Below are 21,828 nucleotides of genomic sequence, written 5' to 3' on the forward strand. Positions count from 1 at the left end.
GTGTGCAAAGCTCTTAGACTTACCAAGAAAGACTCACAGCTGTAATCGCTGTGTATTGTCTCAGGGGTGTGAATACTTATGTAAATGTATTTCATTTTCAATACATTTGAAAACAATTCTAAAAACATATTCTCACTTTGTAATTAAAGGGTATTGTGTGTAGATGGGTGAGAATGTTTTTATCCATTTTGAATTCAGGCTGTAACAACAAAATGTGGAATAAGTCAAGGGGTATGAATACTTTTTGAAGGCGCTGTGTGTTTTTGCTTGTTTTTGTTATTTCCTTTTTGTGTCTAATGAAGACCTAGACAACCGGGTGAGGGGTTCCTAACTAATCAATTACCTTAAATGTATCGATCAAGTACAAGGGAGGTGGGAAACCTCGCAAACACACGACCCTCCAGCAATTGAGTTTGACACCTTGCTGATCTAATCAATTCTGACGGTGCTATCTTTTACCACTAACTGTGACGTGTCAGCTCGACGTCAGGTTTTAGGCTAATGAATAAATGAATAAATTAGCCTAACAGTGTAATGCGATGGTCTGTCAAGAATGAGACGAAAACCTGCTCTCTAAACATCCTTGTGAGCTGGCTTCACATTCTGGGAATAGTGGTAATATCTGATGCTACTCTTCCCCCTCTCTGTTCTTGGCCGAGATAATAGAATGGGGCCATCTGAGAGCAAGCTGCGGGCCCATTTCCGGCTAGCGGACAGGAAAAGGAAGAGCCAGGCACATGGTGTTCTAGCACCCCTCCACCCCATTGTGGGTACGAGGCCCAGCATCTGGAGCAGAAAAACACACACACACATTGAACACCACACCACACACAGAACGAACACCACACACACACAAACACAAATTAACACCACACACAGAATGACCACCACACTACACACACAGTGAACACCACACACAGAATGACCACCACACTACACACACACACAGAATAACCACCACACTACACACACAGTGAGCACCACACAACATACACAATGACCACACACACACAATGACCACACACACACACACACACACACCACACACACACACACACACACACACACACACACACACACAGAGAGAGAATGAACACCACACACACAGAGAGAATGAACACCACACACACACACACAGAATGAACACCACACACACACACTGAATGAACACCACATACACACACTGAATGAACACCACACACACACAAACTGGTATTACACAGTAAAAACAGAAAAGCCCAAATGAGGGAGAGAGGTCATGGGGTATTGAGTTCACACTCCCGGTCTCACGCTGCAAACCCAAATACTTTGGGAACATCAAGTCCCTCTCCATGCAAATGGACTCAAAATAAGGAAATCGAGACGAAATCAAAACTGGAAGAGAGAGCTACGCTGGCCTATAAAAGCTGGCGCCTGCAGGATGTTTGAGAGAACATCATTTGGCCTGATAAGCTGAGCACCAATAGAGGAGTTTGGACACACTATCATAATGACTAGCGCAACTCATTTCCTCACACACGCAATTCAGTTCAATAGCCAGTTGTAGTTGGAACTACTGGCTGGTTTATAATGTACAGTTATAGTTACAGTAATCTACTTGGGAGGGGTGACGTGTCTGGCCTGCATTACTTTGGGAATTTTCCATTGAAAGATATGGATACAGAAGAGAGCCGGTTAAGCTGAAGTGTCACATAGCCCCCGCGATCACAAGACTGTTGACCTAACCATCGCACCACGCCACTGCTGAGACGTAGCAACCAGGAACAAAATGAACAGGAGAAAGAAATAGGTTAACCACGCCAGCAGATTATTTGGGGCAAGGCACTCTAAACAACGCGACTGTGCTGCTGACAATTACACCAACGGAATGTGGACAAGAGGACATATACAAACGACGACTGTCATCATGAAATTCCTTTCAGGCTTTATATAACAGCGGATGACCGTGGAGAGCTCAGAGAGTCGAATATGAAAAACAAAAAATGTCAATCTGGATATCGAAGACGGAATACAAATGATGTTTAAAAAGTTACAATAGAACAAAGGAGGTTAACACAAACTAAATGAAACAGACTGGTTTTGTGGATTTAGCCTGGCCTATAATGATATCATGTGGAATACACGTCATGTCAGTTTGCAAACAATGCAAAGAAATATACACTACCGTTCAAAAGTTCTGGGTCACTTAGAAATGTCCTTGTTTTCCAGGAAAACATACATGAAATGAGGTGCAAAATGAATAGAAATTATAGTCAAGACGTTGAAAAGGTTATAAATAATTATTTTTAATTGAAATAATAAGTGTCCTTCAAACTTTGCTTTCGTCAAAGAATCTTCCATTTGGAGCAATTCCAGCCTTGCAGACCTTTGGCATTCTAGTTGTCAATTTGTTGAGGTAATCTGAAGAGATGTCACCCCTTGCTTCCTGAAGCACCTTCTACAAGTTGGATTGGCTTGATGGGCACTTTTTATGTACCATACGGTCAAGCTGCTCCCATACCAGCTCAATAGGGTTGAGATCCGGTGACTGTGCTGGCCACTCCATTATAGACATACCAGCTGACTGCTTCTTCCCTAAATAGTTATTACATAGTTTGGAGCTGTGCTTTGGGTTATTGTCTTGTTGTAGGAGGAAATTGTCTCCAATTAAGTGCCATCCACAGGGTATGGCATGGCGTTGCAAAATGGAGTGATGGCTTTCCTTCAAGATCCCTTTTATCCTGTAGAAATCTCCCACTTTACCACCACCCCCAGACCATCACATTGCCTCCACCATGCTTGACAGATGGCGTCAAGCATTCCTCCAGCATCTTTTCATTTTTTCTGAGTCTAATGAATGTTCTTCTGTGTGATCCGAACACCTCAAACTTAGATTAGTCTGTCCATAACACTTTTTTCCAATCTTCCTCTGTCCAGTGTTTGTGTTCTTTTGTCCATCTTAATCTTTTAATTTTATTGGCCAGTCTGGGATACGGCTTTTTCTTTGCAGCTCTGAGGCCAGCATCCCGGAGTCGCCTCTTCTCTGTTGACGTTGAGACTGCTGTTTTTCGGGTACTATTTAATGAAGCTGCCAGTTGAGGACTTGTGAAGCGTCTGTTTCTCAAACTAGACACTAATGTACTTGTCCTCTTGCTCAGTTGTGCACCGGGGCCTCCAACTCCTCATTCTATTCTGGTTAGGGCCAGTTTGCGCTGTTCTGTGAAGGGAGTAGTACACAGCATTGTATGAGAGCTTCAGTTTCTTGGCAATTTCTCGCATGGAATAGCCTTAACTTCTCACAAGAATAGACTGACGAGTTTCATAAGAAAAGTCTTTGTTTCTGGCCATTTTGAGCCTGTATTCGAATCCACAAGTGCTTATGCACCAGATACTCAACTAGTCTAAAGAAGGCCGGTTTAATTGCTTCTTTAATTAACACAACAGTTTTCAGGGTTATCTAATGATCAATTAGCCTTTTAAAATGACACTTGGATTAGCTAACACAACATGCCATTGGAACACAGGAGTGAAGGTTGCTGATAATGGGCCTCTGTACTCCTACGTAGATATTCCATAAAAAATCAGCGGTTTCCAGCTACAATTGTAATTTCAACATTAACAATGCCTACACTGTATTTCTGATCAATTCGATGTTATTTTAATGGACAAAAACAAGGACATTTCTAAGTGAGCCCAAACTTTTGAACGGTTCTGTATATATATAATTGAGTTAATAAAGCCGCATGCAAACAGGCAGCTCCAAAATGCAGGCGTTTCAGCCTAGCTCAGTGCTTTCTGTGGTTGTGGGGCAGGCTAGCTGAAAATAGGAGCATTGCACCGTGATTGGCTCAACATTGCACCGTGATTGGCTCAGGGACACTACGTCACCCGCCTTTAAGGGTAGACATCAAGAATTTGAGCACTTTGGGTTCTGCTATAGACTTAGATTATTAGTGCCCATCCAAGAAGGCTCAAGGTCATTGGCCACAGATAAAATTACATCAAATCACATTTATCTACAGTAGCTTTGATTGGACTGATCATGTCAACATCTACCTTTCAAAGTCTTAGCTAGCAGTCATCATCAGTTGTCATCAAGTCGACAATCTACTGGCAAATCCTTTTAAATCCTTGTCAAATTAAGAGAAATAACGAGGATAAATTATAGATAAAACATATCGGTGCTCATTGGCCATGAAGAATACCCAACAAGTTGGAAATCGCAAATTCCACAATGAGTCGTTTGGAAGGAATCTGCAAGTGTTGCAAAGAAACCACTAACATTAGCCTGCTATTCAATGGAATGGCTGTGATTTTCTTTTCCAAGAGTTCCCACCATAAATTCAGAGAATGCCAGACTTTGATGATTGAAGTTTGATGACAAAATTTGCCCACAAAGGACCGCTGTGCCACCTTCACAAGGTGAGTCCAAAAATGTATTGTATGCTGCTGCATAAAGGATGTAATATGACAGGGAGATATGTTACTGTAGCTAAGAAAATAATATTAAGTGTATGTTGTGTAGTAAGCCGTTAGTAGCCCATGTGCCTCACCCTAATCATTTGGTCTATTTTCACCAACGTGGTATTGTAAACACATACGTGGCCTGGTGTGTACTTGATTGGCTACTGTATTGTACAACTTTGACAGTGCTACTGATAGTAGGTGGTAGAGGTCGACCGATTATGATTTTTCAACGTCGATACCGATTATTGGAGGACCAAAAAAAAACGATAACGATTATATCGGCCAATTCTTTTTATTTATTTATTTATTTATTTGTAATAATGACAACAATACTGAATGAACACTTCTATTTTAACTTAATATAATACATCAATAAAATCAATTTAGCCTCAAATAAATAATGAAACAAGTTCAACTTTGTTTAAATAATGCAAAAACAAAGTGTTGGAGAAGAAAGCAAAAGTGCAATATGTGCCATGTAAAAAAGCTCAAGTTTAAGTTCCTTGCTCAGAACATGAGAACATATGAAAGCTGGTGGTTCCTTTTAACATGAGTCTTCAATATTCCCAGGTAAGAAGTTTTAGGTTGTAGTTATTATAGGAATTATAGGACTATTTCTCTCTATACCATTTGTATTTCATATACCTTTGACTATTGGATGTTCTTATAGGCACTTTAGTATTGCCAGTGTAACAGTATAGCTTCCGTCCCCCTCTTCGCCCCTACCTGGGCTCGAACTAGGAACACATCGAAAACAGCCACCCTCGAAGCATTGTTATCCATTGCTCCACAAATTCCACGGCCCTTGCAGAGCAAAGGGAACAACTACTTCAAGGTCTCAGAGCGAGTGCCGTCCCCGATTGAAACACTATTAGCGCGCACACCGCTAACTAGCTAGCCATTTCACATCGGTTACACCAGCCTAATCTCGGGAGTTGATAGGCTTGAAGTCATAAACAGGTCAATGCTTGAAGCACACGAAAGTGCTGTTTGAATGAATGCTTATGAGCCTGCTGGTGCCTACCACCGCTCAGTCAGACTGCTCTATCAAATCATAGACTTAATTATAACATAATAACACACAGAAATATGAGGCTTAGGTCATTAATATGGTCGAATCCGGAAACTATAATTTCGAAAACAAAACATTTATTCTTTCAGTGAAATGCGGAACCGTTACGTATTTTATCTAACGGGTGGCAACCCTAAGTCTAAATATTGCTGTTACATTGTACAACCTTCAATGTTGTCATAATTATGTACAATTCTGGCAAATTAATTACGGCCTTTGTTAGGAATAAATGGTCTTCACACAGTTCACCAAGGCGGCCCAAACTGCTGCATATACCCTGACTGCTTGCACGGAACGCAAGAGAAGTGACACAATTTCCCTAGTTATAAGAAAGTCGTGTTAGCAGGCAATATTAACTAAATATGCAGGTTTAAAAATATATGCTTGTGTATTGATTTTAAAGAAAGGCATTGATGTTTATGGTTAGGTACACATTTGTGCCACGAGTGCTTTTTTCGCGAATGTGCTTGTTAAATCATCACCCGTTTGGTGAAGTCGGCTGTGATTCGATGAGAAATTAACAGGCACCGCATCGATTATAAGCAGCGCAGGACATGCTAGATAAACTACTAATATAATCAACCATGTGTAGTTAACTAGTGATTATGTTAAGGTTGATTGTTTTTTATAAGATAAGTTTAATGCTAGCTAGCAACTTAAATTGGCTTCTTGTTGCACTCGCGTAACAGGTAGTCGGCCTGCCACGCAGGCTCCTTGTGGAGGGCAGGTGGTTAGTAAACGGAAGGTTGCAGGATCGAATCCCCGAGCTGACAAGGTAAAAATCTGTTGTTCTGCCCCTGAACAAGTCAGTTAACCTCCCCACCTAGGCCGTCATTGAAAATAAGAATGTGTTCTTAACTGACTTACTTAGTTAAATAAAGGTTAAAAAATAAAAAACGGCCACAATCGGTGTCCAAAAATGCAGATGACCAATTGTTATGAAAACTTGAAATCGCCCTAATTAAATCTGCCAGTCCGAATAATCGGTCGACCTCTAGTAGGTGGTGGTGCTTGGCTTGCACATGTAAATTCAGCACACACAATATTCTATAATAGCAGTGTCGGGACTCTGCTGTTGGGACTCTCGGCCCTAACAGTTTGTGGGCATTGTTTGTCACCGTTATAGTGCAATTAATGTATTGTGTGGTGGCTTTGCTGGAATGCATCCAACATTTTTTTTTTTGCCCCACCAAGATTTACAAGCTAAAAATCGCCACTGGAGATACCAATATGTAGGGTAACAGCAATGTTCACCCTAAACTGTGCACGTGCAGTAGCCCAGGACTGCCGCCCAGCTCCTGGGCAGAAATATCAGCCCACAGAGAGAAGCATGAGTTTGAACTTCACTCAACTTTCTAGAGCAGTGGTCACCAACCGGTTGATCGCAAACATTTCCGTAAAAAATCCAACAATAAAGACTTGTGTTGTACACGTAGACTTGTGTTGTACAGTAGGTGAACTGTTGCTATTTTGAACCATTTCATGTCTCTGGAGGTACAAACGCTACCTTCCCGGCGGGCCCAGAGAGCAAATCATGTGCACTGTAGGCCTACCGCTGGCCAATCGGGTGGCTCAGATGACTGTCTGCAGTGATGTGGCAGGTATAAAAGAAAGCTACAGCAAAGTTAAGACAGATTTCAAAACCGTGAAGAGAGAGAGACTGTCAACAACTACAGCAACGAGATGCTGTTTTTATGACTGAGTTCATGTTTAAGTTCTTACTCAGCACTGTCAACACTTTATATTCAACACTTTTATAAGCCATAAAATGAGTATTCTTCCCATTTCCACTCTGCACTACAACAAGACCTGCAGCAGTAATGAATAAGTAGTGTATCTATGGGCTTGTGTTGATGTTATTATTATCTTGGGTCTTTTTTAATATCAAGGAATATTTCACTTTCTCTGTTCATAGGAGTAACAACGAACTTATGCATGAGGCAGAAATAATGCAGTGCAACCCGAGTTTCGCCATCATATGGAAGACGGTGTCCCTTTTTGGTCAGTGTCAGTGGAGGACAGGGAGAGCGGAGGGATGTTGAGGCGGACCCTCAGTCTGCTGCTCTCCCCATCAGCTGAAACTGACCATCAGTTGCAGGCACCATCAGCCCGATAAAATAAAAAGCAAATTATTTAAATGTACGCTCACTCAGCTGTGCTTCACAAGTAATACAACAACGGAGCTATAACCGGTGTGATCATATAACCTACCTCAAATTTTGAAATAGAATTGTAAAAAAAAATGTCCAGAACAACAATGCATTGGCAGGGCAATTCAAGCAAAGCCAATATGAGGTGATAATGTATTGGGCCTATAGCTTACTGCACAAACCTCATTGCTACAGTGGGTAGAAAGGCACCAGAGAGGATGGCTGACATTTTACGTGCTCCTAACCAACTGTTATTTTGTTAGGTTTTTTTCGCGTTGTTTAACTTATATTTTAACATCGAAGTGGCTGTAGTGGAGCGGGTCGAGAGTTAAGTTCCTTGGTGTCCACATCATCAACAAACTATGATGGTCCAAACACACCAAGACAGTTGTGAAGAGGGCACAACACCTTTTTAACACCTCAGAAGACTGAAAAGATTTGGCATTGGTCCCCAGATCCTCAAAATGTTTTACAGCCGCACCAGAGAGCATCCTGACCGGTTGCATCACCGCCTGGTATGGCAACTGCTCGGCATATGACCGTAAGGCGCTACAGAGGGTAGTGCGTACGGCCCAGTACATCACTGGGGCCAAGCTTCCTGCCATCAAGGACCTATATAAGGGGCAGTGTCAGAGGAAAGCCAAAAAAATGTCAAAGACGCCAATCACCCAAGTCATAGACTGTTCTCTCTGCTACCGCACGGCAAGTGGTGCCGGAGAGCTAAGTCTAGGTCCAAAAGGCTCCTTAACAGCTTCTACCACCAAGCCATAAGACTGAACAATTAATCAAGTGGCCACCAGACTATTTACATTGACTGACCCCCACGCCCGCTGTTTATTATCAATGCATAGTCACTTCACCCCTACCTATGTGTACAAATTACCTCGACTAACCTGTCCCCTTGCACATCGACTCGGTACCACCTGTATATAGCCTTGTTATTGTTATTTTGTGTTTTAATACATTTTAGGTTAAGGCTGTAAATGCAACAAAATATGGAAAAGGTCAAAGGGTCTGAATAAATACAATTTTATTGCATTGACACGGACTACTCAGCCCGTACTCTACACAGATCTGTGCGGCATAAACAATCAGAGCTGCAGTAGGCCTATATGCAAATAGACGCTTGCCATATATGGATCTGTGCCACTTACTTTGAACTTGACTGTGCTTACAGCATGGGCGGTCATGTGTAGATGCGCTTGTTTTGAGATGAAAGCGAGAGCTGCATGTAGCCACGTGTGCACATTTTGTTCATACCCTTTGCTAGTTTCTCTTTAATAATGGAATGGGAATAATAATGCCTTTTATTTTGTAAAGTGGATTCTTACATCAAACACCTCCTTGTCTGAAGGACAAGCAGATAAACAGGTTAATGTCAATCCCTGCAAGGTTTTTTTGTTTTTGTTTTTTTACAAAAGTCCCATGGAATGTAGGCCTACATTGAACATCACACATTGGCTGCAACTGTAGGCTGAATGATAGCTGTTCTATTTCCATGTTAAAATGTTATGGGATGAATTTTCTCCATTGTTATGATCAAATAGCCACAGTCACCAACATGGCCACTGTTAAAACTAACTTAAAGCAAGTACAGCCTCAGTGTTCACAGAAAATGCACGCTGGAAGTTGCACAGAATTTTCAATGTTCAAGTTTGCGCTCGGCAGACTAGAAATTTGCTCAGTGCTGAAAGAAATTTGAAGGAACATTGGCTAACAGGTGAGAGCGTTTTAAAAGACAGCCGTGAACATTCCATCTCAGCTGTCTGCAATGAGAATAGTCAAAGTTATTTAATCTTTACTGCAGTCAGTCAGTGAGGCCCAAAGCCGCATGGGCTCAGGAGCAATGCTAACCGACAGAGACCAGCACTGTGTCCTCATCTGAGAGGAGACCAAGACTCCCCCTCCAACTACACACATAAACATATATTTATTTATTTAACCTTTATTTAACTAGGCAAGTCAGTGAAGAACAAATTCTTATTTACAATGACGACCTACACCGGCCAAACACGGACGACGCTGGGCCAATTGTGTGCCGGCCTATGGGACTCCCAATCACGGCTGGTTGTGATACAGCCTGGATATTCAGTGGGGCAAAAAAAGTATTTAGTCAGCCACCAATTGTGCAAGTTCTCCCATTTAAAAAGATGAGAGGCCTGTAATTTTCATCATAGGTACACTTCAACTATGACAGACAAAATGGGGGGAAGAAAAAAAGAAGGATAAAAAAAAATTAATTATCGAGAAAATCACATTGTAGGATTTTTAATTAATCTATTTGCAAATGATGGTGGAAAATAAGTATTTGGTCACCTACAAACAAGCAAGATTTCTGGCTTTCACAGACCTGTAACTTCTTTAAGAGGCTCCTCTGTCCTCCACTCGTTACCTGTATTAATGGCACCTGTTTGAACTTGTTATCAGTATAAAAGACACCTGTCCACAACCTCAAACAGTCAAACTCCAAACTCCACTATAGCCAAGACCAAAGAGCTGTCAAAGGACACCAGAAACAAAATTGTAGACCTGCACCAGGCTGGGAAGACTGAATCTGCAATAGGTAAGCAGCTTGGTTTGAAGAAATCAACTGTGGGAGCAATTATTAGGAAATGGAAGACATACAAGACCACTGATAATCTCCCTCGATCTGGGGCTCCACGCAAGATGTCACCCCGTGGGGTCAAAATGATCACAAGAACGGTGAGCAAAAATCCCAGAACCACACGGGGGACCTAGTGAATGACCTGCAGAGAGCTGGGACCAAAGTAACAAAGCCTACCATCAGTAACACACTACGCCGCCAGGGACTCAAATCCTGCAGTGCCAGACGTGTCCCCCTGCTTAAGCCAGTACATGTCCAGGCCCGTCTGAAGTTTGCTAGAGAGCATTTGGATGATCCAGAAGAAGATTGGGAGAATGTCATATGGAACCAAAATATAACTTTTGGTAAAAACTCAACTCGTCGTGTTTGGAGGACAAAGAATGCTGAGTTGCATCCAAAGAACACCATACCTACTGTGAAGCATGGGGTGGAAACATCATGCTTTGGGGCTGTTTTTCTGCAAAGGGACCAGGACGACTGATCTGTGTAAAGGAAAGAATGAATGGGGCCATGTATCGTGAGATTGAGTGAAAACCTCCTTCCATCAGCAAGGGCATTGAAGATGAAACGTGGCTGGGTCTTTCAGCATGACAATGATCCCAAACACATCGCCCGGGCAATGAAGGAGTGGCTTCGTAAGAAGCATTTCAAGGTCCTGGATTGGCCTAGCCAGTCTCCAGATCTCAACCCCATAGAAAATCTTTGGAGGGAGTTGAAAGTCCGAGTTGCCCAGCAACAGCCCCAAAACATCACTGCTCTAGAGGAGATCTGCATGGAGGAATGGGCCAAAATACCAGCAACAGTGTGTGAAAACCTTGTGAAGACTGCCAACAAAGGGTATATAACAAAGTATTGAGATAAACTTTTGTTATTGACCAAATACTTATTTTCCACCATAATTTGCAGATAAATTCATTAAAAATTCTACAATGTGATTTTCTGGATTTTTTTTTCTCATTTTGTCTGTCATAGTTGAAGTGTACCTATGATGAAAATTACAGGCCTCTCATCTTTTTAAGTGGGAGAACTTGCACAATTTGTGGCTGACTAAATACTTTTTTGCCCCACTGTATACACAGACACACACAGAGACATTCAAAACACACATTCATACAAACATAGCCTACACACACACACACACACACACACACACACACACACACTGTGATTATTAACATTTGACAATCAGGATGAGTGGGATTGAGGACAGGGTTGGTTTGGGTACACAGAGTGCTACCAAGCGTGTGTATGCGAGTGACCGTGTTGCATGCGCGTACTTGTATTCTGCTGTGTGAGAGCAAGAGATGATCAGTTTGACATTGTTCTAGTATGGGGGGGGGGGGAATTATCATCTTTGCCAATACTGACATCAAAAACATTCACATTTCCGGCTAAAGGTCAGTTGAAATGGCGTTATCACAACCACTTAACAAGAACTGGTTAAGCTATAAACCGGTTATAATAACTTTATTATTTCGATCAGCTTTTCCCGCTGGGTTCCCTGTTGTAGAGGGTTTCCCTTCTATTCAGGTGTGCCATAAGCATCACATGATCACACAAATAAACCTGCATCATTTATTCAACCCATGTTGTTCGTTGCCTCTGCTTGATCCTTTCAGCGGCAACACGCCGCAGCGCTGCATGCAGGAGGTCCTCACCCAGGCTGCTCAACGTTCTGTCATCATGATGAAGACTGGGTCACCACACAGGGTGAAAGTTCAATTGAACTCCAGACTCGGTGCAAGGTTACCAGTAACGAGTCTCAGACTTTAACCTGGGGGAGGGGGGCAGTGTGGCGGCTGTGGCCTCGTTGTATCGACACGTGCTAGCTACCAACAAGCGGTCACCCTGCCCTTCAACCGCACAGCGGAGCCACAGGCTTTACGCACACCTCCAGGGAGAGAAAGACTGTTCTGTGTGTGCGTGTGCCACGCATGTGGGTGACTCAGCTCATAAGGTCCAAGTTCAGATATTCCTGCATGCGTCTGAACTGTAGAGCGTGTGTGTGTGTGTTCCAAAGTAACAGCCTACTCATATACATACGCATCAGGAGTGCAGGTGCTATTTTAACTGTGAATAGGTCTCATTCATCAATGAGGCAGCCAATACCCTAAATGGACAAACTCAGTCTTTCTAAAAAAATCAAAGCAAGCGAGCAGATAAGTAAAGAGGCGTAAAACACTAACAGACACAACCCAGAGGATAATCTGGATCAAAAAATGGGTAGTTCCAGTTCTGGATGCCGATTGGCTGAGTCCGCGTCCCAGTTGTGGGTATAATCATGATAGCCTATTCACAATATACCACAGTCTCTAGTTCAAATCAAATCAAATTTTATTTGTCACATACACATGGTTAGCAGATGTTAATGCGAGTGTAGCGAAATGCTTGTGCTTCTAGTTCCGACAACGCAGTAATAACCAACGAGTAATCTAGCTAACAATTCCAAAACTACTACCTTATACACACACAAGTGTAAAGGGATATAGAATATGTACATAAAGATATATGAATGAGTGATGGTACAGAACGGCATAGGCACGATACAGTAGATGGTATCGAGTACAGTATATACATATGAGATGAGTATGTAAACAAAGTGGCATAGTTTGAAGTGGCTAGTGATACATGTATTACATAAAGATGCAGTAGATGATATAGAGTACAGTATATACATATGAGATGAGTATGTAAACAAAGTGGCATAGTTTGAAGTGGCTAGTGATACATGTATTACATAAAGATGCAGTAGATGATATAGAGTACAGTATATACGTATACATATGAGATAAATAATTCCTTAGTAAATAGTTCCTTTTTGCTTCAATGGCCACGGTCACATAGGCCAAAACCTCCATCTGATTAAACCACCCACTTAAACCTCCATCAGAAAATATGGGCCACCTCCATTTAAAAATGAGAAGAGTTTTTCTATAGACAGAGTTTGCATTGGATCTTGAGATCAACCAATGAGTGTGGTACCCTGGTGGCAGCTGAGCTCCATACATGGAGAGGGGTCATGACGAGCATCAAGTCTCTGTTGTCCTCCATCTCTATGGATACCAACAAGATTCCAATGGAATTACCTTTCCCGGGGAGCGTGACGTTGATAGCACACTAACGTTAAGTGACTCTAATGTGTACGTCAACGTTGCCAACTGACTCGAGGGGGTGCCGGACTGGCACATGCGGACAGGCAATGCAGTGGGGCTATTAGTCAAGAGGCTAAATATAGCTGATGAGACAGTGTTGTACCGCATGGACCCAGACCATACAGTCAGTAAGACCTGAATGTAGGTGAAAGTCACCATTAAGGGGACTCCTACTAGGAACCTTTCTTTGGTAAAAAGGGGTAGGTTTGGACAATGGTATGGACTCAGTGACTATCAAAAAAGAAAAACCTAATGTTTAATTAAATAGCTGAAGGAATAGTCTACTGCAGGGGTACTCAAGGACTATTTGAGAACATCCGGTCATACAAATTTCCTAGGTGGCAAAGATCGGGATGATTATTGTCAATTATCGGCGTAATAACAAACCCACACCTTGCAACCCCAAACTGTTCATAGCGCATTTGATAGAGGAAAGAAAATTGTGCAGTTTTAAAGCTAACTTCCCACTAATTTCTACACATTTTGCATGGGTCAGGGATTTTTGCTGATTTAAGCTAATTTCCTGCAATTCTACACATTTTCCCATGTCTTATGTGTGTTTATATGATTACCAGGGGTCGAAGGCCGACGTATTTCTATTTACTTTGACCCTGTTCTGGGTCCGGGTCGCCAGTTGAGTATGGCCGGTCTACTGTATATGTGTGAGAATGTTTTTTCACTATAATCTAGCTAGCCTACTACCAAAGAGCTTAGTCAGATATGAAGTCATATAGCTACACACTATAAATAAGTAGTATGAAATTGCCTGTCAAAAACGACTGGTTTTTGGATTTTAAAAAACGACAAGTTAGACCAAGGCCAGATTCCACTAGAGCTAGTACTGAACGCACACCAACGAGAACTATGGGACATGAAGGTAGGTAAAGCAGCAACACCACCTTTATTCATACAAATTCAATCACAGCGTGACACGTGCGTTAGGCCTGTTATCTAACGTTGCCTGGACATCGTGGCTACTGCTCCTCCTCCTCCTCAATGCAAATCTAAACTGAGGAGGAGGCAGTAGGGGAGGAAGTCTGGATAGACACAGTGTAACGTGAGGAGACGGTGCGATGCACCGCAGACAAGCCAGAGCACGCCGGCTGTCATCTTTAACCATACCTGTCTGACTGTAGTGGAGCCAAGAGGAGGTGCCAAGTCTTCTGATAAGGAGGGGGAGGGAGGGAGCTAGGCAGTTGGCAGACATATTTAGGTTTATAAACACTTTTTTTTAAATTCAGGGGTGTGTGTGTTTTGTTGTTGACCTCGTCCCGAGCGTGTCAGGTCTGGACTAGCGGCTCTTGGAGTGTCCCTCTTCCAGAGCTGTGATGCCTTGCTTAGTCTAACACCCCGGCTCAACAATCCCCTTCTCCCTGGCTGATGTTGCAGACCGGAGCACTGAGCTAGAGCTCCGGTCTTTCACACCACTGATTAGGCATGACTAATACTGGCGGAGAAGGTGTGCAGTTAGAAGACTAGTCCAAATATGCTGAAATGGCTCACTTCTACGTAGGCTAACTGACTGCTAGGGAGGGTGTCATGCCAATGTTTGTGAGCAACATACACAATGAATTGTTTCAATTCAGTAGAAATTAGTTGATGTAGCTAGAAGAGGCTCATTTCTTTGTCTATAATTCCATTATCATGCAATTGCTCTTGAATCAGGATGTCAGCAGCTCTTCGGTTGCATAACATGCTCTTGCTTGGACTTTGAATTTCATAAACATGACCAGAAATATCAGCATTTGTAACCTTGAGTTGGTGAGAAGGCAGCACCAATGCACTGGTTTCAGGTGCTTGGGCATCTATTTTCAAAAACATTAGCTAGTCCCATTTAAATTGTACAAACAAACAAGGTGAACCTGAAGCATGTTGGCTGTCAAATGTCAAAAATATATCATGCTTCATAAGATGCAATGGGAGGGGCAAAAAACTGGGGACAAAACATGTTTTGGGTGGTGGTACATTCAATGACAAACCCAAAACAATAATATTTGGGCGAGCTACTTCCTCTAAACATTACATGCAAACCACACTGGCGATGTTGCATGCACGAGCGTCGCAAAATAAATATACACATACACGTTACTCAATCATTTCACCCACACCATTCTTGCGCATCTGCGTTGCCAAGTGCTAAAATATAACTTGGTTATTTTTTAGACACTCCACAAGCTGCAAGTCCCCCCTCCTTATCGGATATGAGGAAAATTACAAACCCACGTGGATGCTTGAAAGACAAACAAGGAGAGATTAATTAAAGATAACAAGGTTTCCCTTTAAATCTGTGGATTAACTGTTGTAGTAGAAAAACACCAGATTTTATATGACTCCGGGTCAAAATTCTACAAAGAACCACATGCAGGTCAGGGAAAATAACAACCCAATGTTCATCACCCGGGACAAACTAGCTAGCTAGCATTTTCAAATTGCACTAATGCAATCCATTCTACCAATCCAGCAGAATGCAAAATATCATGGCCTGTGTGGAGTCCCCCTGCGCAAAAATATCACTCAACAAAAAAACTTGCCCTAACAATCAAGAGATTGTAGTTTTTAGTGGTCAGTGTTTTATCAATGAATCGTTATGTAACTTTAAGGCACTAATATGTGGTTCCCTACAAATACATTTTCACAAGTTCTGTAGATTAGTTTAAGCTGCTTAGGCTATAGCCTAATATGTTTTTGAACATGTTCCAGGTAACCATGTGAGTTAATCTATCAGAACAGTCAGCCTCCATCACACATAGACGTAGTGAGGTTTTCTGTCTTATACACACTTTACAATCGTGATTCCCTTACAGGTAGCCTTCTGTTTATCCCTCTCTAATGACTCTGGCCTCAGTTCGATCCCATGAGCGTGTTGCAGATCCACAGTCTTATTAGTAGGAGTTGTCACAGGTTTAGTGGCACTGGCACAGGTTTAAAAGCATGGCCAGAGTGGGTAGGCTATCATTTGCCCTGCTCTACTCCTTGGTCACCTAGGTCGTTATTGAGAGAAAAAAATAAAACCGCTTCACAATAAGACACCTGGGAAAATAAAACTGAATGGTAATTTGTGTAAAGGCAAAACGTGGATTAAAAAAAAGTAGCCTACTGTTCATGCTAAGGTCTCTCAACAATAAGGATGAATGAGATGTAGGTAAAAATTGGGACTACTATGATTGTTTTTTTGTTTCAATATTGAAAAAAAAGATCTGTAGTCTCCAGTGCCTATCTGCCAGCAATGCATCTGCCTACAGACGCCCACACTATGCAACAGCATACGCACACTCAAAGGGATATCAATAAGCTATGACATATCTGAGGCAGCCCATAGCCCCTGCCTATACCCAAATGAAAATGCCACATAACCTGGCACAAACTAAAATACCAGTTCTTGAAAACACCCCCCTTATATTAAATGAATACACCATGAGAAAATGTTAAACATTCAAACTTTTTCAGTGAGAAAATACATTGTTAAGTCAACACATTTTTAGGGCTGAGATCTGGCCAGACAGCAATACGTTAACAGCCTGTCAAACCAGCTTGTTTTTTCAGTTAGTTACCTAGTCAACGATTGCCAAAGGAACATTCACTTCAAAATCTAACAAATATATATATATATATTTGCAGAAAATAACGTAGACAACACTACTGCCAGAGATATAATCTTATCACGTATATATATGCTTGCTAATGATACGTATAAACTACTGATGACATAAATTACATGATTCTTGTGATCCTACCTAGCTAATACATCATGCCAAAAATAGCTGGTCAGCTAGCTAGCTGATTGCAAACCACAAATAGAACAAATGTAACGTTAGTTAACTACCGCAGCCAAATAGCAAACGTTACCCTCGAAGTCCCCCTCTCCTCTTTCATCCCGGCGGTACCCTTCTCTCCGTCGACAAGTGACCCCCGCTGTCCTTGTTACATTAGAACTGATTTTTTCATGGTAAAAACTCATCGGAAAAACTACAAGGCGAATGGTTGCTTATGATGCCCCATGTTTACACCCCCGCACTGAGCACTGCGACCAAAAGCGGACAAGACGTTGTAACGTTACTCGCTCCCGAGCCCGAAGGCCCAATCTTCAGCCTAGATGAGAGTGACAGCGATAACACAGTCAAATGAGTACAAATCGTTGACAAGCTGTAATTGATCCCGTTCAAAAACCCTTTATTAATCATCGTACCTTTGCTTTGGTGATGATGTGTGTTGCCAATTTAACAACGGCGAAATTCCCCTTCCCGATGGTCCGCTCGATTTCGTAGTAGCCCACTCGGGCTGGGGGGGGCCTGCTGGCCGAGGGGTGGCCGGGGTTGGTGATGCACCCCGCAGCCGGGGTAGGTCGATTGGAGTGGCTGATCCCAGAGGATGGCTGTGCTCGGTTCTGGGTGCCCATGCCTGCGTGGGCCGGTCGGGTAGAGTGCGTAATCCCGGCCGCAGCGGACCCAGCTGCACCTCCGCTTGACACGGCCGCCATCTTCTCGCCTCTCTGCGGGAACAACAACCAGCCTTGCGCAGCGCGCATCGCGGGCACGCCCCCGCCCTGCGTCATATTACGTAGACAGCCCCTTCGCAGCGCCCTCGCTAGGTTGTAACTATAGCAACTATCAGCGTAACAATGACTTCATCCACAGAAACGGTTGCCTTGGCAACAGAACTGCGCATAATCGCGCTAGCGCAAGTCTGTGTGTGTTTCTTAACCGGGAACTGCCATGCAGTTTCACATGTCTGTCGAGTGTACATCACATGGTTGGATGGATTCAACATCTCTGGTTCAACTCATTCTAAATACTTTTTTGCCTGCAAAATGTCACGCATCACCTCATTCAGACGTTCCACCTGAAAAAAGTACAGTTATTATATTCTGGTCTATTCCATTCTATTCTGTTATTTTTCAACTGGCGACCTATACCTACAAACACACATACATCCCATTGGAAGTTATTTTTTAATCTGCATTGTTGGGAAGGGCTTGTAACGCAAACATTTCACTATGAATTCTTCACCTTTGTATTCGGCCCATGTGACAAATACAATTTGATTTGATGTCATGTCATGTCTCATCCATCATCTACGCAGTATTATGAAATATATTGTGAGGTGTCCAATCCCGCTTGAGTAAAATAATCAAGGGAATTCATTCAATTTACTTTAAAATGACCAAAATCCAATTGAAAATGTATAGAAATGATTCACCAACAGTACCAGACCAAGGTTTGGACACACCTACTCATTCAAGGGTTTTTCTTAATTTGTACTATTTTCTACATTGTAGAATAACAGTGAAGACGTCAAAACTATGAAATGACACATGGAATCATGTAGTAACCAAAAAAAGTGTTAAACAAATCTAAATGTATTTTATATTTGAGATTCTTCAAAGTAGCCACCCTTTGCCTTGATGATAGCTTTGTACACGCTTGGCATTCTCTCAACCAGCTTCACCTGGAATGCTTTTCCAACAATCTTGAAGGAGTTCCCACATATGCTGAGCACGTGTTGTCTAATTTTCCTTCACTCTGCGTTGCAACTCATCTCAACCATCTCAATTTGGTTGAGGTTGGGTGATTGCGGGGGCCAGGTCATCTGATGCAGCACTCCATTACTCTCCTTCTTGGTCAAATAGCCCTTCCACAGCCTGGAGGTGTGTTGGGTCATTGTCCTGTTGAAAATAAATGACAGTCCCACTAAGTGCAAACATGATGTGATGGCGTATTGCTGCAGAATGCTGTGGTAACCATGCTGGTTAAGTGTGCCTTGAATTCTAAATAAATTGCCAACAGTGTCACCAGCAAAGCACCCCCACACCATCACACCTCCTCCATGCTTCACGGTGGGAACCACACATGCAGAGATCATCCGTTCACCTACTCTGCGTCCCACAAAGACACAGTGGACTTTTCAGACCAAAGGACAGATTTCCACCAGTCTAATGTCCATTGCTCGTGTTTCTTGGCCCAAGCAAGTCTCTTCTTATTATTGGTGTTATTTTGTAGTGGTTTCTTTGCAGCAAATCAACCATGAAGGCCTGATTCATGCAGTCTATTCTAAACAGTTGATGTTGAGATGTGTCTGTTACTTGAACTCTGTGATGTATTTATTTGGAATTTTTGAGGCTGGTAACTCTAATGAACTTATCCTCTGCAGCAGAGTTAACTCTGGGTCTTCCTTTCCTGTGGCGGTCCTCATTAGAGTCAGTTTCATCATAGCTCTTGATGGTTTTTGTGACTGCATTTGAAGAAACATTAAAAGTTCTTGACATTTTCCGCATTGACTGACCTTCATGTCTTAAAGTAATGATGCACTGTCGTTTCTCTTTGCTTATTTTAGCTGTTCTGGACATAATATGGACATTGTCTTTTACCACAAAGGGCTATCTTCTGTATACCACCCCTACCTTGTCACAGCACAACTGATTGGCTCAAACGCATAAGAAGGAAAGAAATTCCACAAATGACTTTTTAACAACGCAGACCTGTTATTTGAAATGCATTCCAGGTGACTACCTCATAAAGCTGTTTGAGAGAATGCCACAAGTTTGCAAAGCTGTCATCAAGGCAAAGGGTGGCTACTTGAAGAATCTCAAATATAAAATATATTTTGATTTGTTTAACTCATTTTTGGTAACTGCATGATTCCATAAGTGTTATTTCATAGCTTTGATGTCGCCACTATTATTCTACAATGTATAAACATGTAAAAATACAGAAAAACACTCAGTAGGTGTGTCCAAACCTTTGGCTGGTACTATATATTAATCCAGTTTCTTACTGTCCAGCTGGCAAATAATCACTAGACAGTCAGGGATGATCAAACATTTAAAAAACGATGGATAGAGGCATAGATTAAAGAAAAAAATACTGCACTAGGCCTTCCTTAATCATGTATGAGTGGAGTAATACAAATTAAACTAATATTTTGACGGCCAGGAAATATAACACATTTATAACACCCCCATGTATCAGTCAGCACAGAAAGAAAACATCAAACAAGGCCTTAAGAATATCTCAACATGTTCACAATTTAAATTTAGGGTGAAGCAAATGTAAAGTGCATAACTGGGGACATGTTCTAAAGCACATCTTGGATGATTGGCTTTATATTTACACTTTTGGGAGAAAAACCGTTGGGATGCCTAAACAGGCTCATACATCAACGTTGTTTTCATCAGGAGGGTGCAATAGGTTAGGCTTGATGAAGACAAATTAGGGCCCTGAAAGGACAGCTCTTTATGGTGAACTAGAATGGATATAATAGGCCTCAATCTCTTACTTATGCATAATATGCCCGGTATTATGAGTTGGTGTAAGGGTATACAACTGTATTCATGGAGCACCACATTGATCAAAATGTACATCAAAGAGATGTAGGCTAGCATAATGGTTTTATTTGACTGGATATGTTGATTACATGACTTCACTATCAGAGAATCAGCTAGAATCTAGTGTTAAGCAGAGTGGAACAGGGGGACCCAAGAGCAGACTCAGATGAGGAGACTGGGATTAAGTAACAAGGTATTTATTGAAACACAAGGGGGAGATGGAGTGCAGGTCAAGGGGAAGCTCAGGCGGGTTGCTGGAAACCAGGTGCTGAGGCTGGAGCGAGAGGAGTTGAGACAGAGTAAGCATGTCCGGAAGGGAATCCAAGGGAGTGGTAGAGTGAGGAATCCAGGACAGAGTAGCAGGATGACGAGACGTTGGACTAGAGACAGGGACCAGTGTCAGAGCGGGCACAACTGTAGCGGAGAGAAAAACAGCATCAGGCAAGGACAACAGGCACAACAGCATAACAGGATCTGAATTGTAACAAACGGCTAGAACCGTGGACTGACTGAGCAGAGATTGTGATCTGGCAGCATGGAAGTGGCAGGGCTGAGTATTTGTAAAGGTCTTGATTATGGAACAGGTTGCAGCTGGTGGGGATCTGCTCTGACTCCAGCACACCGGTCTCCACCCACACAATCACACACACAGAGAGAGAGAGAGAGAGAGAGGGAGAGGGAGAGAGTACTGGGGGAATGGCGGCAGGTCAAGGAGAAACAGGATGAGCAGTAGAGGGTGTTACAGGAGCAGTGTGATATCTAGATCCTACAAGGGCCATTCACTTTTCTGAATCTAAATTGATCTAGTTCCTTTATCAATATTATAACATATTTCCTTGCCCACCACTAAATCAATTAGTATAATAAGACTAAGAATTTGATGACAATTGGAGAGCTAGTCAACTTCCTACTTTGATGGTAAAACTACAGAGGAAGCAAATATAAGAGTTGAGAGACGAAGGAAGAATGCAAACATTTTTTCTGCTGAATTATAACTGATGAGAAACCTTGCAAAAGAGACACAGCACTATTTCACTGTTATTGCCTAATAATTAAACTTTTTATTTCGGTTTAGGATCCAG

General features: G+C 42.2%; 1 protein-coding gene across 3 annotated transcripts in view; it reads right to left on the reverse strand.

The window, feature by feature from the left end:
• Positions 1 to 17,939, reverse strand: part of LOC112266841 (serine/threonine-protein kinase SIK3 homolog) — a 45,372-nt gene extending 27,433 nt beyond the window's left edge. For all 3 annotated transcript variants that reach the window (XM_042297208.1, XM_042297207.1, XM_042297206.1), the window contains exon 1: positions 17,612 to 17,939. In XM_042297208.1, the coding sequence (XP_042153142.1) occupies positions 17,612 to 17,902 (291 nt within the window). In that variant the 5' untranslated portion in view covers positions 17,903 to 17,939. The remainder of the gene's footprint in view (positions 1 to 17,611) is intronic.
• Positions 17,940 to 21,828: the final 3,889 nt, after the last annotated feature.

Source organism: Oncorhynchus tshawytscha, linkage group LG14, assembly GCF_018296145.1.
Source record: "Oncorhynchus tshawytscha isolate Ot180627B linkage group LG14, Otsh_v2.0, whole genome shotgun sequence".
Taxonomy (NCBI): domain Eukaryota; kingdom Metazoa; phylum Chordata; class Actinopteri; order Salmoniformes; family Salmonidae; genus Oncorhynchus; species Oncorhynchus tshawytscha.